The 17,344-nt window shown below is 45.7% G+C and overlaps 1 protein-coding gene across 1 annotated transcript; it reads left to right on the forward strand.

Moving 5' to 3' along the window:
• Nucleotides 1-534: 534 nt before the first annotated feature.
• Nucleotides 535-16,861, forward strand: ANKRD34C (ankyrin repeat domain 34C). The gene is made up of 2 exons (XM_070775238.1): nt 535-970; nt 10,779-16,861. Exon 2 carries the CDS (start codon nt 10,823-10,825, stop codon nt 12,428-12,430), a length of 1,608 nt encoding a protein of 535 aa, XP_070631339.1. The 5' UTR covers nt 535-970; nt 10,779-10,822; the 3' UTR covers nt 12,431-16,861.
• Nucleotides 16,862-17,344: the final 483 nt, after the last annotated feature.

Here is a 17,344-nt window from a genome sequence, read left to right on the forward strand (position 1 = left end):
TTGTTGGTGAGTGGCTCTCCGGGAAGTCCCAGGAACAAGCCAGAGGTGGGCTAAAGGATGGAGCTGGAATGGAATCCAACCGCTCCTCTGTGATAATCAGATTCTCCCCAGTCTCACCGTCACACCTGCCCCCTCCTCTCTCCCTCTCCTTCCCACTCTGTGGACAGACATCCTGAGATTGGAAGGCGTTGATGAAACAAGGCAGAGCCGCGGAAAGAGGAAAGAAGAGTTCAAATCCCTCCTCCAGTCTGGGGTTTGCAGTGTCAGACTTTGGGGAGAGTACCTTCACTTTCTCCAGATCCAAGGGTCGTCGCGCCCCATCCGCACCCACCACCCTCTGGGGTTCCTAGAGACTCAAGCTAAATTGTTGAGCGAGTCTAATCCCGCAAGAGCTGGCGATGAGGGGGTGGGGTGGACGGCGCCTCCGCCCGAGGCTGCAGGTAGGAGCATCCCCGCCCCCGCTGCCCCCTCCTTCCCCCTGCCTCCCTAACACACACACCCACACAAGCCGCGCGCCTCCCGGCTAGAGAGATGCTCTGAGGAGCCAGCGGGCAGCGGCTCCTCCTTAGCCAGCCGAACCGAAGAAGCAGCTGAAGGGCTGGGGTTGCGCCGGAGACCTAAGCCAGAACTGGGGACAATTCTTATCTTTCTTTCACGCTTCTTTCTTTCGCTCAAAAAACAAACAAACCAAAAACTCCCCTGTTCCCACTGCAACTTGGAGGAGCATGGAGTGACTGGAAGGAACTGACGCAGAAGCTTTATTTATAAACCCTAAAGAAGTTCTGGGCAAGTCATTCCACGGGACCCGCGAGGCCCCAGGTAACCCCAGCTCCAGGCGCCGGCTTAGTACGGCGAGCCAGCCCACAGCCTCAGGCAGGGGTGCGGGGCGCTCCCTGACTTTGCTTCTGGAGCAATGACACTCCCCGTGGCCCGGAGCCAGGTGGCCTCGCTTGGTGAGTGTCCCCACCAGGTAAGCGCACCCCGGGGGGTCTCCACTGGTCACCTGAATTGGACCTTCAGCTCCTAAGAAGTAAGTCCACACAGTTTAGCCACAGGCATGAGTGGGAGGTTTGTAAGAAAGAATCTGTTTTTATCACAGGAAATTGTGGGAGATAGGAGTGGAAGATGGTTTTAAATATTTTATTTTTGTATTGACGCGTGGGGATGAGATGCGTAGGGGGATGAATTTTTGTCGGAAATGCTTGTGGATCGGGCCTGGAGATAGGCGCCTGAATTTGTGCATGGACTGAAGGGGGAGCGAAGCCCTCAGATTTTGCAGAAACCTGTGATGAATGGGAGGTGAGAGGTGATGATCCTGAAAATGTGCCAGATATTGTGTAGAGTACGAATCTAAGCATTTTAGAGAAATGATGGGAGAATCACTTACCGCCCTGGCTTCACCTGACCCCCACACTCGGTCATCTCCACGAAGATGCTCACATGTACTGGCAACAATGGACACCCGCGCTCACTGCCTGCGCGCCCCGAGCCCGCGGCGTTCAGCACCTCGGACAGAGCCCGCGGGGTAGCGCGCGGCGCCCGGAGAACACCCGGCATCCCGTCTCCGTCCCAGGCACCGAGGCTCCTGGCTGAGGGCGACTACCCAATGCCGCCCCCGAGAGAGGATTCTCGAATCGCAAAGGCAAACGTGGAACTCAATGTCTGATCCGCTTCTAACTGCTTCCCGTGACTGCGGAAGGAAGAGGTGGAGTATAAACACATACCCCCTAGCTTCCGCAAATACTACAGCTGACAGGCGTGGCCTCCTGGATTTTGAAAGGTGGACCCAACCTTCTTCAAATTTTAACAATTACTGAGAGCTTTCTATGTGCCAAGGCCCTGTGCAAAGCGCTCTCTACATGAGTTACTTTATTGTTAGAGCCCGCCACGAATGGGTCTATGATCCCCATTTACAGATGAGAACACTGAGGCAAGAGAACTTGAGTAACTTGCCCCAGTTTATACAAACACCAAATGGCAGAGCAGCGTTCTTAAACTCCAATCTGGGCTGCAATAGTTGAGAGATATGTCAGGCAGAATTCTGTCAAAGAGCTCTGAACTTGGGATCAGAGGAACAGAGTTTAAATCAAAGCTGTACTACTTACAGACGTGTGCTCTTGGGCAAGATTACCTAATGCATCTGGACTTCAGGCTCTATCTGTAAAGTTAGAATAATAAAGCTTCCCCTGCAGAAGTACTAGGGGAGGAAGTGTCCGAGAGATCTTGTATGTGGCAAGATTCAGGTAACTTTGAATTGTGGTTGCGTGGTAGTGGGGGAAGGAAGGAGGGAGCAGGTGATTCAAAGAGGAAGAGGACTGGCAAGGAACCCTAGTGGCCTTCTACAGGGTGCTGGGCACAACTGAGGGCAGGGCTTAATCCATCTTAAAACATTCCCATTAAAAAATGTTAAAGCACTGTTCCAGTCAAGCAATACAGAACTGTGCACCACATTTAGTCCCCAGCCCAGTACTATGCAACCCTGTTCTACACTAATCAGGCTAAAGGTCTGGGAACACCTGGCAGTGAAAGAGCCTAGATTTAGCGAGATTAAAGACTCAATCTCTGTCTTTAAACTTCCCACTTATAAATGGGGAAAGGTTGAACAAGATGGCTCCTCTCAGCTTCAAAAGTCTAAGACTTCCATAGTTTGTGGATAATGAAATAATCCAAGGGTTTCTGGGCTTCCCCATTCACTCAGATGGTAAAGATTCTGTCTAAGTACAGGAGACCTGAGTTTGATCCCGGGGTTGGGAAGATCCCCTGGAGAAGGGAATCACTACCCACTCCAGTATTCTTGCCAAGAGAATCCCATGGACAGAGGAGCCAGGCTACAGTTCATAGGGTCACAGAGTTGGACACAACTGAGTGACTAACACTTCTGGACAAAAAAGGCAAACAATTCCACCCATTCATCTCCTCCATCAAAAAGATATTTTGAGTGTGTGTGTTAGTGATGTTTTAGTTTTCAGCATTTCTTTTACACTCCATGTGCCTTTGAAATTATGTTAGTCACCATTATAGTGGAGTTTAGTTAAACACAAAACAGCCCTGCTTCAAAGAAGGCAGTTGGTATCAGCCTGGGGCAAAAACATGCAGACGCTTTACCGTCTGAGCCACCAGAGAAGTCTATACATATGAGCACTTTATGGTAAGTCCCTACATATGAGCCTCAAGTTTTGAACTTTTGAAGACACAAATGTGCATTCACCAATCATGTAAGTCAGTTCACATATCTGGCATATATTGTCATGTGGGTGTATCCTCTACATGTGGTTGTGCTTTTGTATTCTCTACAGTGCTATTTTTTTTTGGTATTTGTTTTTATGCATTATCTGTGTGAAAAGTATTATAAATCTATTACAGTACAGTCGTTGTTTAGTCTCTCAGTCATGTTCGACTTTTAACCACCCCATGGACTGTAGCACACCAGGCTTCCCTGTCCTTCACCATCTACTGGAGTTTGCTCAAACTCATGTCCATCGAGTTGGTGATGCCATCCAGTCATCTCATCCTCTGTCACCCACTTCTCCTCTTGCCTTCAATCTTTCCCAGCATCAGGGTCTTTTCCAATGAGTCGGCTCTTCAAATCAGGTGGCCAAAGTATTGGAGCTTCAGCTTCAGCATCAGTCCTTCCAATGAATATTCAGGGTTGATTTGGTCCAGGATTGACTGGTTTAATCTCAGTACATTACAGTACAGTATTATAGAGCAAATATGTTAGTTGGGTGCCTCTGCTAACTTTGTTGGACTTAGCAACAAATTGGACTTACAAATGCACTCTTGGAATGGAACTCATCCATATGCAGGGGACTTACTGTATTGGGTTATAAAACCTTGGGAAGTAGGAATAAGGGAAATGAAACACAAGGCAAGGAAAGAGGAAAAGTAAATACATTATTGAGCTCTTCATGGCTTGGCAATCAGTGCAGTGATTACTCAGTCTTTTGGAAATTGTATAATCCACTGGATCTCACCCAGACCCAAACTAGGCTATTAGAAGAAAGGGAAAAGAATTTACCTGACATCTACCACCCATCTCCCATCAGTCAACATTTGTCCTACAAAAGGCCAATCTTCACCACCAACTTCTGAGCAGAGTAACTTGATCTCTCCAGGCAGCTGATGGAGAAACAGTTTCTCCAATAGTCAGTTTCTCCTGGTCGGTGGCACCCAGGTGTGGGGCTCAGCCATCTGTAGCAGTGACAGCAAGGGTGACCTGACTCTAAGACCAAGGTATAGACCTTTCGAAGGCCACTTGGGCAAGAGAGCAAGGTGAGCAGCCAACACCCAGACAGGAGAGGCGGACATACATCTGGGATGATACATAAAGCGAGTTTGGCATCATCTGCAAGGCTCTTGTCAATGAGCCACGTGACCTGCAATCTCTTCAACCCACTTTTCTTGATGTGAAAAGTGTAAGGTGGATGCAGCACACCAACAGTTAACGTTAAGGCAGCACACTTTATCTGGGCTACAGGGATGAGGTAAGGATCTGATTCTGTCCTTGCACGGAGCTCCTGCATTTTCATCATTTAAGGAATTTAAGTGGGGAGGACCACAGTGAAAAAAATGGCTAGAGACAACCTGAAAAGTAGCTCACTGGGGATAGAGAAAGTTCCCTCTATCGATGGGCTAGACAACCCAGACCTCAGAGAGCAACTGGGATGTTGAGCCTCCATCTTGCTCTCTCCTTAGGGGCTGGGGGAAGAGTAGATGGGGGACAAGCCTGAGCTCAGAGGAGGAGGTAGCCACTGATGCAAAGTGAAGGGAGAGATGCACCTCACAGATATTCTATCTTCTCCCTCCTTTTCTTTCTTCTTTTTCTCCCTACCTGCCTCCTTCCACCCCAGTCTTCGAGGTTGTCCAGAGCTATGTGACTGGCACTACACGCAACACAGAGAGAGACCACCCAATGGTCCACCCATATCCCCTTTCCATCTTCCTTTCCTTATTGTCTTCCTCCCTTCCTCCATCTTTCCCTTTATCCAACTTTCAAATTATTGCACAGCTGATGAGGGACAAAAGACAGTTTCCCTGCCTCGAAGGGCTCAGAGATACAGGGAGGAGGCTGACCCAGATGGTTAACCAGATCAATACTCCAAGTGAGGAAGGTGACCCCAGGGAATGCAGTACCCACATTTTTTCTTTTGTGTATGTTGTGTATGTTGTGTGTTTGAGAGACAGAGAATGCAAAGATGATGTATAGTATTCCAGTGTATGAATACACTACCATTTCTTTATTTTCTTTTTAAAAAATATTTTAATTTAGTTATGTATTTATTTATTTGGCTGTGCCTGGTCTTAGCTGTGGCATGAGTGATCTTCAGTTGTGGCATGTGGGATCTAGTTCCTTGATCAGGGATAGAACCTGGGCCACCTGCATTGGGAGCCCAGTGTCTTAGCCACTGGAACACCAGGGAAGTCCCTCTGTTTTCATCTTGAGGGATTGTTTCTAGTTTCGGCTTTTTTTATGAATAGGGCTCCTGGGATCATTTTTGCACGTGTTTTGCTATGCATATTTATCAGTAATCTATTCCCGAGAACAAAACATCCCCCAAATGAGTGGCTTAAGTGAAGGATCACTTCTTTGCCAATAGTTCTGGAATTGGAACATCTGCTGGCCTCCCCCGAGCTCCCTTATGCAGTTGCCATCTTCTGGGGCTTTGGCTGCTCTGAGATGGCCTCATGGACACTCCAGTGTTCGCTGAGGCTGTCAGCTGAAATGCCTTGTGTCCTTTCTGGCAGGATACTCCGGCTTCTGTCCATGGCAGTCAAATTCCAAGAGAGCAAATCCTGAAGCTACAAGGTCCCCTGAGGCCTTGCCTTGAAAGCCACACAAAGTTAGTTCTGCTGCATCTTATTGGGTGGCTCAGAGAGTAAAGTGTCTGCCTGCAACGCGGGAGACCTGGGTTTTATCCCTGGGTCGGGAAGATCCTCTGGAGAAGGAAATGGCAACCCACTCTGGTACTCTTGCCTGGAAAATCCCATGGACGGAGAAGCCTGGTAGGCTACAGTCCATGGGGTTGCAAAGAGTCGGACATGACTGAGCAACTTCACTTTCATTGGTCAAAGCAAATCCCATGCTGACTCCTCCTCTCCATGGGAGGAGAGGGAAGACCTCATCGCAGGTGGTGTGCACACAGGGAGGGGAGGACTTTGTGGTCATGCTTTTCGGTCCACCACACACCTAAACCCAGGCATGGAATTACTGGGTCAGAGCATAGGCATTGGCTCAGTGGAACCAACTGATGCTCCACCAATGTGTGCCTCCTGCTTCCATCTTCCTGCATCCTTGATGCTGTCGGTCTAATTTTAGCCTCGCTGGAGGGGGTAGTGCTATGGCTACACAGCGCTGTAATTTGATTTTCCTTGATTACTAACAAGGCTGAGCACCGTTTTCTGTGCTTATTGGTCATTTGTGTATCCTCTTTTGGAGGAAGTGATTTGTAGGTGTTCTTTATATAGTCTGGATATGAGTCAGTTGTAATTTTATTCCACTCTCTCCCTTCCATCTTGAGTGATTTTTCTCTTGATTAAAAAGGAAGTAACATTGGAGCTGAGATTTGAGAGGTGATGAATAATTAAAGAAGAGCAGGGCGGGCTTATAGTTAGAAACATGAACAGGGCTAGAAGGAAGAAAAGGAAAAAGTGGGGCGGTTGAGCAATGGCCAGCTTTCAAGATAGATGGAGCATAAAGAGAACAGGCGTAGCAGGCAGGTGCTGAAGATGGGTGGCCAAGAGATGAAGGCCCCTTGGATGGAATGGAAGACAGCTTGTTTTCACTGCACGTTGCCTTTTCTTCCTTTGTGTGTTAGTGGCTCAGTCATGTCCAACTCTTTGCAATCCCATGGACTGTAGCCCACCAGGTTCTTCCATCCAGGGAATTCTCCAGGCAAGAATACTGGAGTGGGTTGCCATTCCCTTCTTCATTTCTTCCTTTAGCTCTTGAAAATTCTGCTTTAAATGCCCAGAGTTTAGGGATTAACAAGCTTATCAACTCATGGAACTGTAGTAAAATGATCCTATGTAGGACCACAGGAGAGTTAAAACAACAGAATCAGGAGAGAAAGAAAGGCCACATCAGGGAGAGGAGGGAGAGAGAAAGAATCAGTAGGAGAGGACTTCCCTGGTGGCCCAGTGGTTGGGTGTCCACCTGCCAATGCAGGGAACATGGGTTCAATCCCTGGTCCTGTAAGATTCCACATGCCTTAGGGCAACTAAACCCTGGGCACTACAACTGCTGAGCCTGTGCTCCACAAGAGAAGCCACTGCAATGAGAAGTCCTCCCCACAACTAGAGAAAGCTTGCACAGTAAGGAAGGCCCAGCACAGTCAGAAAATAAATAAATCAACAAACAGAAGTCGTAGGAGACTGAAGAAAGAAGCACAGAGTTGAAGAGACAGAAACAGAGACTTCTTGTGGATACACTTATTAACATATGGTATCTTTGGATGGTAGTAATTTTACAGAAAAATCTCATAGGAACACATAGACACAATTGCAACAAGATCAGACTGAGATGGAGTTGTTAGAACAGAGCATTGGGAAGAAGCAGAAAATGATCTGAAGCGGAAAGATACATCCTAGACTGTAAATCAAAGTTACTTCTGAAGGGAAAGAGGAGCTTTGAAGAGGGTTGGGAGGGGGTGTAAAGGGTACCTCTTCTTTATATACTTAAGTATGAATTGGACTTTTTTCCCAAAAAAGAAACAAGTATCTATTCATATATTGAATGTTTTAAAAGGCTATATATCCATCTCTCAACTTGAGCCAAGAACAGCTGTCTTCCTACTTAATTTTTGTGTGCATGTGTTCTCAGTCATGTCCAACTCTTTGCGACTTTAGCTGCTGCTAAGTCGCTTCAGCCATGTCCGACTCTTTGTGACCCTATAAACTTTAGCCAACTTTTTCACTCTCCTCTTTCACTTTCATTAAGAGGCTTTTTAGTTCCTCTTCACTTTCTGCCATAAGGGTGGTGTCATATGCATATCTGAGGTTATTGATATTTCTCCTGGCAATCTTGATTCCAGCTTGTGCTTCTTCCAGCCCAGCATTTCTCATGATGTACTCTGCATAGAAGTTAAATAAGCAAGATGACAATATACAGCCTTGACGTACTCCTTTTCCTATTTGGAACCAGTCTGTTGTTCCATGTCCAGTTCTAACTATTGCTTCCTGACCTGCATATAGGTTTCTCAAGAGGCAGGTCAGGTGGTCTGGTATTCCCATCTCTTTCAGAATTTTCCACAGTTTATTGTGATCCACACAGTCAAAGGCTTTGGCATAATCAATAAAGCAGAAATAGATGTTTTTCTGGAATTCTCTTGCTTTTTCCATGATCCAGTGGATGTTGGCAATTTGATCTCTGGTTCCTCTGCCTTTTCTAAAACCAGCTTAAACATCTGGAAGTTCACGGTTCACGTACTGCTGAAGCCTGGCTTGGAGAATTTTGAGCATTACTTTAATAGATGGGGAAACAGTGGAAACAGTGTCAGACTTTATTTTTTGCGGCTCCAAAGTCACTACAGATGGTGACTGCAGCCATGAAATTAAAAGACGCTTACTCCTTGGAAGAAAAGTTATGACCAACCTAGATAGCATATTCAAAAGCAGAGACATTACTTTGCCAACAAAGGTCCATCTAGTCAAGGCTATGGTTTTTCCAGTGGTCATGTATGGACGTGAGAGTTGGACTGTGAAGAAGGCTGAGCGCCGAAGAATTGATGCTTTTTAACTGTGGTGTTGGAGAAGACTCTTGAGAGTCCCTTGGACTGCAAGGAGATCCAACCAGTCCATTCTAAAGGAGATCAGTCCTGGGTGCTCTTTGGAAGGATTGATGCTAAAGCTGAAACTCCAATACTTTGGCCACCTTATGTGAAGAGTTGACTCATTGGAAAAGACTCTGATGCTGGGAGGGACTGGGGGCAGAAGGAGACGGGGACGACAGAGGATGAGATGGCTGGATGGCATCACCAACTCGATGGACATGAGTTTGGGAACTTTAGGAGTTGATGAACTCTAGGAGTTGGTGATGGACAGGGAGGCCTGGTGTGCTGCAATTCATGGGGTCAGAAAGAGTCGGACATGACTGACTGAACTGAACTGAACTGAAACGTTAGCCCACCAGGCTCCTCTGTCCATGGGATTTCCCAGGCGAGAATGCTAGAGTGGGTTGCCATTTCCTTCTCCAGGAGATCTTTCTGACCCTGAGATCGAACCCGTGGCTCCTGCCATGTCTCATGCATTGCAGGTGGATTCTTTACCACTGAGCCACTGGAGAAGCCCTTTTATACAATACAGTAATGGAAATTGATCAATAATTTCTCAGAGGAGTGGGGCAAAAGGAAGGATGGTGTGCATCAGAGGAGAAGGAAAGCTCAGGCATTGTTACACCTGCTCGGCTGAGCCCAAAGGACAAAAAGTCCACCTGGGGGGGCCTCGTGGGCAGAGTGCAGCCATGAGAGGTCCAGGGCTGGCAGGCATCAATTCTGGGAGGCCACGTCTCCTTATTCCTGGAAGACCTCTTAATCAACACCCACTTTGGAGGCTCTAAGTCCAGGAATTAGGTAATCGACATGAGGAAAACCAACGCAGGAAACCCAGGTTTGACAAACTTCAACAGGGGTAACTCTGGTATGAGCTTTATTTCCTAACACTGGTGAGCAAAGATGCAATCCCTTGTCCATCCTCTGCCTCTGGTCTGCTCAGCCAGAGAGAAGGGTGTGGCAGTGCATCATTCCAGTGGGTCTGTTAGTCTGATCGTCAAGGATGAGAACTCTGACATCTGCTGGAGAAGTGGGAACTACAGCCTGGAAAGGGATGGCTGGACAGTTCTTGTTTTTATAATCTTTTCCCCCTGTGATGACTGTGATACATGTTTGGTTTAGGAAGTACAACAAAAAGAACATGAAAACTATTCACAATCCCATCTCCATTGTAGTGCATTTTATTCTGGTCTTTTGGATACATACCTAGAGCAACAGTGCATTAAATCATTATTGACGAGGTAACCTATGACTTACACTATGAAGTGTAAGTCATTGCTAAAGGCTGAGGCTACAGCAGTGAACAAGATAGATACAATCCTTCCTTTGGCAACTTAGATCTTAGTGATGCCAACAGACAAAAAACAAAGGTTCTTAAACTGCAGTGTGATAAATATGTGCAGTCAATGCAGCAAGAGCTTGCATGTTTTCTTGCTTACTCTCTCCTAGACATTACGCCAGCTATTTCACATGTGGTTACTTGTTTAATTAATATATAGAGTATCCCATTTAATCTTCACAATGACTTTACGGGGTAGCCTGCTACTATCACCATCCCCACCCCTTCCAGGCTACAGTTGAAGAAGAAATTCAAAAAAGTTAAATAACCAAGCTAGAGATTTCCCTGGTCGTCCAGTGGCGAAGACTCCGAGCTCCCAATGCAGGGGATCTGGGTTTGATCCCTGGTTGGGGAACTAAAACCCTACATGCAGCAACTAAAGATCCCATGTGTTGCAACTAAGACCCAGCGTAGCCAATAAATAAACAAAACAAGACCAAGCAAGGTGGCATCACTTGGGATCAGGCTGGGACATGACTGTATACAGACTCTGTAACAGCCGTGCTGCTCAGATCGGCTATAGAATGTGTGCGTGCATGCCCAGTTGTGTCTGACGTAGCCCGCCAGGCTCCTCTGTCTGTGGGATTTTCCAGGCAAGGACACAGGAGTGGGCTTCACTTCTTTCTCCAAAGCTATAGAATATATGACACTTTTCTCTCTTCTTCCCTTGCTAGGTCTGACCATTGCTGTGGCCCAGAGACCCTAAGCTGTAGCCAGGATGATGGATGATGACACGGAACTGAGGACAGACGGAAACTCACTTCTAAAGGCTGTGTGGCTTGGGAGGCTCAGGCTGACAAGGCTCCTCCTGGAAGGCGGCGCATACATCAACGAAAGCAATGACAAAGGGGAGACGGCTCTCATGGTGGCGTGCATCACCAAGCATGTGGACCAGCAGAGCATCAGCAAGTCCAAGATGGTCAAGTACCTGCTGGACAACAGGGCAGACCCCAACATCCAGGATAAATCTGGCAAGACCGCCCTCATCCATGCCTGCATCCGAAGAGCTGGGGGGGACGTGGTCTCCCTCCTGCTGGAGAACGGAGCAGACCCCAGCCTTGAGGACCGCACTGGGGCTTCAGCTCTGGTTTATGCCATAAATGCAGATGACAAGGATGCGTTGAGACATCTTCTGGATGCCTGCAAGGCCAAAGGCAAGGAGGTAATTATCATAACGACAGACAAGTCGTCTTCGGGCACCAAAACCACCAAACAGTATCTGAATGTCCCCCCTTTACCCAAAGAGGAAGACAGACAGTCGCCTCCCCCATGTGCTTCTCCATCTGAGGTTGAACTTAAGGCTCCAGGCCTGGGCTCTCCACCCAGCGAGAAGGAAGATGGCTTCTTTAGCCTCCAATCAGGGCATCCAAGTAGTTGCAACTCTGCCAAGGCTCTTAATGAACCTGGGTCGCCTACTCGGAAAGTTGGGAATCTCAAAAAGGCCCGCCTGCCTCAGCTGAAGAGGCTCCAGTCTGAGCCCTGGGGCCTGACCGCACCCTCTGTGTTGGCCGCCTCCTGCGTGTGTCAGGACGAGACCCATGGCGTGGGCATGGATGGCGAGGTCAAGAGCATCGGTGATGTATCCTTCCCCAGAAGGGGCCCCCTCTCCAGAACCAGCAGCATTGATGGCAAAGATGCCAGCCTCGTCCACACTGTCACGGAACAGGTTGTGAAGATCCCGGTCTCTTCGGCATCGGCCTCATGGAAGGCAGCCTACGAGAAGACTCAGGCTCCCCATCCACGTCTGGCCAGAAGAGGCACTCTCCCTATCGACCAGGAGAAGGTGGGCATCTGCCCAGTGGGTCCCTCTGCTCTCAAAGACACCATGACCCTCAAACGGCTGGAGAATGACCTCTATGATTTAGAGTTACACCCTGGGGCCGACCTGCCCAACCCTATCTCCCTAGAATCAGGCAAAGGACCACTGGATCGCAAGAAGCTCAACAGCTCCCACCTGTCTCTCTTCCAGGGCTCCAGGGAGTCCCTGGACGCTGTGTCCAGCACGTCACCCAACTCAGCCCGCCGCAGGCCACCCCATCTTCTAGAAAGACGAGGTTCTGGAACCTTGCTCCTGGATCGAATTTCTCAGACCAGGCCCGGCTTCCTCCCACCTTTAAATGTAAACCTGAACCCACCTATCCCGGATATTAGAGTGAGCAGCAAACCTTCCTCTCCACTTGCTAGTGGCTTAAAATCCATGGTTCCTGTTGCTCCAAGCTCACCAAAGAGAGTTGACTTGAGAAGTAAAAAGAAACTCCTCCGGAGGCATTCTATGCAAGTTGAGCAGATGAAGCAACTGTCTGACTTTGAGGAAACCATGACCTAGACTAAGCTTCTAGGGAGGTTTTTTTTTGGTTTTGTTCTGTTTTAAATCTATATAGTTTATGAATAGTACTGTAATCTAGACCAGCATAGCCATGCAGGCTCTCTGTATCCTGATCATTCCTTAATGCTGGTGTGTGGCTGCTTCAAAAGAGATGGAAACAGACTGCCGCTTCCCTTCTGAAAGTACATCTGGGGTTTTATAGGGCTCCTTGGAAAGAGCTCAGAATAACTGGGTTTTAGAGTTGAAATTGAAAAAAAAAAAATATATATATATATATATATCTCCCAAAGAAGAAAACCTTTGGAATTTCAAATTCGCACAGCAGGTACCGTGATCTGAGCTGCTGACACCTGTTATTTTATATCAAACAAACAAAAATTTAAATCACAAGGTGGTATTTGGAGTATGTCATGTGTCATAAATTTATAAAGTGCCTAAGAGAAAAACAAGAAGCTTTAACATGTGTTAGAATGGGCAGAGGCTCAACACCAACCTCCAGGCTATGAAATTTGGGGATGTGTGTTACATCCAGGGAAACAGAAGCTGCATTCTCCTATTAGGGAGGTTCTGGTATCCACTTCCTACCTTGAACCATGTCAGGGGGCACTGGCTGGTGTAGCGGAGTGGAGCTCTTCCAGAACTTCAGCAACAGATTTTATCCACTAATTTGGGTGTCCTTTGGGCTTCTTCAGTGTTTCGGAGGGTAAAGAATCCGCCTGCAATGCAGGAGACTTGGGTTCAATCCCTGGGTCAGGAAGATCCCCTGGAGAAGGAAATGGCAACCCACTCCAGTATTCTAGCCTGGAGAATCCCATGGACAGAGGAGCTTGGCGGGCTACAGTCTATGGGGTCGCAAAGAATCAGATGCAACAGAGTGACAAACACTTTTGGGTTCCCAAATATCATATCTACATGTCCCCCAAATTCTGTAATGTAATAGTAGCTGGTGCCTCAAAGATGAATCATGTTCAGAAGTGAAACTCACGTTGGCCTCCTGATCTGACTCAGGTTCTGTGTTGAAATCTCATGGAAAAAAAAAGAAGTCAGGGCTAATAGCTACTTTGGAGCTGAATATTATACAACTCATAGAATAGACCCATAAGAAGTCTTTCCTTATTATTCTTTTTAAAAAAAAACTGGGTGAGATCTTGCCAAACTAGAATAATGTGTGATGCTGAGAGACACTTATATTACAAGGTAGAGCTGATGGGTGGTTCTCAGGTCAGAGGCAGGGGACAGGGGAGACAGCTGGAGCCTGAAAATTTTAAGGGATGCACACTGTCATTTCCCCTTCACTTTTCTGGGAAATTCAAGAACATCTGATTTCTTCTTTGCCTGAATTATCTATGTGATGGGAAATTTGTAGAAATAACCTGTACAACCTTTTAAAGCCACTCTGTTTGAACCCAAGAAGGGAAGCAGATATTTATCACTTTTGGTGTCATGTAGCCACCTTTGAGATGAAGCTATTTCTGGTTATTTCCCATGTATTTTCTCTTTCGTGCTTCTTAGATAGGTTTTCTCTACGGTTAAAAAAAAATTCAGTAGTCCCTTGGAGGTAGCATCACATCCTAGAAAGAGGAAAGACTTTGAGATTTGGGTTTGTGTCTCTGTTTCATCATTTACCAGCTGCAAGACTTAAAGGAGGTAGCTTTACTTCTCCAAGCCTCCACTCCCTCATCTGTAAAATGGGGTTAGTAATGCCTCACCTGGCAAGTTTGTGGTGAGAATTAAATGAGATAATATATGAAAGTGCCTGTAACTGTGCCTAGCACAGGGAGGAGTAATTGGATAAGATGAAGCTGATTTTGTTTTAATGTTGTTTAGTACTTTATTATGAAGTTAAACCTACACCACTGTATGATCTAGTCTCCACTCTAGGCATTTACCCAAAAGAAATAAAAATTCAAGTTCATACAGAAACTTTTATACCTATGCTCATAGAAGCTTTTACTAAATAGTAAAAAAAAAAAAAGAGAGAGAGAGAGAGACAACCCAAATGTTCATTAACAGGAGAATATTTTTACATAGGTGGATAAATCTCTAAAACATTATGCTGTATTAAGGTGCCAGATACAAAAGAGTACAAACCAAAGGATTCCACTTATATAAAGTCCCAGAACAAACAAAACTAATTTGTGGTGAAAAAAAAAAATCAGAAAGTAGCCACCTTTGTGACTGGGACTGAATGGGAAGGCACACAAGGAGAGTTTCAAGAGATGGTGAAAAAGTGTTATATCCCACTCTTGGTGGTACATAGGTGCAATTCCATTGATCTGATAATATTTCAGTTTTTACAAAGTTTAAATTCTGTGATATAAAACCCAAAATTAACTTGTATAACAATGAAAATAAGAGGTAGCTGATTTCAAATACTCCTTCAGACCTCTGAAGTCTCAAAATAATACCAAATACCCTACACAGAAGTGAAGCAGACTGTAGGTGAAATATTCAAAGACCCCTTGAGATTCTCATGGGTTCTATAAATACTGAGTCCCAAACTCATTTGTAAAGTGAAAAAATTCTGCCATAGAAGCTATGCAGATCAGACCATTTCTATAAGGGTATTCTCTAGAAATGTATCTGAATATCCCAATCAAAAGTGCTAATGATGGTTATAAATACTCCAAGTATTTGTTTATCAGTAATTCCATTAGGGCAGGCACATACCCAACCTTGGCACTGTTGACCTTTTGGGCTGGGTGATTCTTTTCTGTGGGAGACTGTGTGTGTACTACATGTTGCTGAGCAGCATTCCTGGCCTCTACCCACTAGATAACAGCAACCTCCCCCCATACTGTGACAACCCACAGTGCTTTCAGACATGGCCAGACATCTCCTGGAGGCAATACTGCCTCAGATGATCAGCACTGCTCTAGGAGAACGATTGCATACGTGGTAGGAGTATGTCAAGAACAACCGAACTGCACAGGGTGAGGGGCTGGCTGGCCGGCGAGGCTGTCCCACTAACTGAAAGGCAGGAAGGTGACTAACATACAATGTGGGTCTGTAGGATTCTTGACATGAGTGCCAATGGCCTCTTGTGCTTTGCAGCGAGGAAAGAAAATGAGAAGCATTGCACATAAGCTAGTGAAACCCAGGGCTCATGAACTTGGTTGAATGTGGACATCCCATAGGCTTCTCAGCACCATTTAGATAGGAATGTTGTTGTTTAGTTGCTAAATTGTATCTGACTCTTTGAGATCCTGTGGAATGTAGTCTTCCAGGCTCCTCTGTCCATGGGATTTTCCAGGCAAGAATACTGGAGTAGGTAGCCATTTCCTTCTCCAGAGAATCCTCCCGACCCAGGGATTGAACCTGCATCTCCTGCATTGGCAGGCAGATTCTTTTACCTCTGAGCCACCTGGGAAATCCTCAGATGAGAATAGTTCTTACCAAGTGGACATGATTACAGGCAAGCAACACCACTCTGATACATTAAAGAGAGAACCAGACAGACAACCATTGATCTTAGCAGCTCATTAAAGATACACATACACACACACACACACACACACACTGCACACTTTAAGTACTTTTCTAGTAGTTGTTAGTGTCAGTTAAAACTAACCTCTGCTAGTAATATCTAACTGTGGGGATAGCGAGACTGCGTAAGAGAATTTTTCTAAACCTTTAGCTAAGACTTGAAAGCCTAGTTTATGCAAAATAGTGACTGTGGCACATTCATAGCAATTAGCTTAGGCAAAACACTACCCACAATGAGTTGCCCATTCGGAATAGCCTGTCCATTGCACAGGTGGGTAAGAGCAGGTATGCTCATGCCACTTACTGCCTGCATCCATCAGTCGGGACTTTCCCATTAGCCTTTAGACAGTCATTACAATAGTACTGTTTATCACTATCTGATGACGCGGTAGTTGAATTAGACTATTCCAAACTAGTAGAACCACTGCAATACTTGATTATGGTTAATGCATAAATGGGAAGTTTTCTTTGTGTTAACAAACCTCACAGGAATGCTTTTTAAAAGCATATTTAGATTCAAACATGCTTTCTAGATCAGAGATTTGGGGGAACCTAGATCACTACAGAAGTTAGTTGCAAACTGTAGTTTCAATAACTCGCCTATGTAAGATTCTCTGAAATGTTTATCAAAATATATCATAGAATGTGAGTCTAAAGTCTCATGTCTGGGGTTTGCATTCAATTTCTAAACATTCCAAAGCATTTGTTTGTTGGTTTAAGTCCATTGTCCATTCTCTTAGAATTTCATCAAGTAAATGCAGGTGTTGTCTGACCTTCTTCTTTGATGTGTCTTGGTACTTTAGACGTACCATTCTGAACTGGTTCTCTACAATGTTTTATCCTAGTCTCAAGCTGACAATGTGCTCAAGGATGTACCAAAATCCATATAATGGAACTATTTAGATACTTCCGATATGTCAATAAAAGATAAATTGCAATCCTTCAGGAGCATTTCCCATTTTTCTTAGTGAGATCTCAATCATAAATATTACCTTTTCTTTAAGATGGGCTTGACATGACTGCCTGGTAACACTGAACTGAACAAACACTGTTTTATGTATGCATGATTTAAAAAATTAATTTTTAAAGATTTTTTTGATGTGTACCATTTTCAAAGTCTTTATTGAATGTGTTACAATGTTGCTTCTGCTGTTTATGTTCTGGTTTTTGGCGGGCATGTGGGATCTTAGCTCCCTGACCAGGGATCGAATCAGCTACCCCTGCACTGGAAGATGAAGTCCTAACCTCTGGGAAAGTCCTCCGAAATTAATTTTTAATTACACAAGGATTATAGTTTCTATTCTGGTTACAAAAAAGGCTAAGAATTAGAAGCCATGGTCTCGAGGGAAGTGAGTTCCTTTATGAAGGCTCTACTGCTTGGTTCCCCCACAGGGATGCACCTGCCATCTGCTACTGGCAGGGACTTAA

The sequence above is a fragment of the Bos indicus genome, chromosome 21, assembly GCF_029378745.1.
Source record: "Bos indicus isolate NIAB-ARS_2022 breed Sahiwal x Tharparkar chromosome 21, NIAB-ARS_B.indTharparkar_mat_pri_1.0, whole genome shotgun sequence".
Taxonomy (NCBI): domain Eukaryota; kingdom Metazoa; phylum Chordata; class Mammalia; order Artiodactyla; family Bovidae; genus Bos; species Bos indicus.

Bases quoted from the DNA above. Each gene is read 5' to 3' on its own strand.
- ANKRD34C (XM_070775238.1), top strand. From the start codon at position 10,823: ATGATGGATGATGACACGGAACTGAGGACAGACGGAAACTCACTTCTA.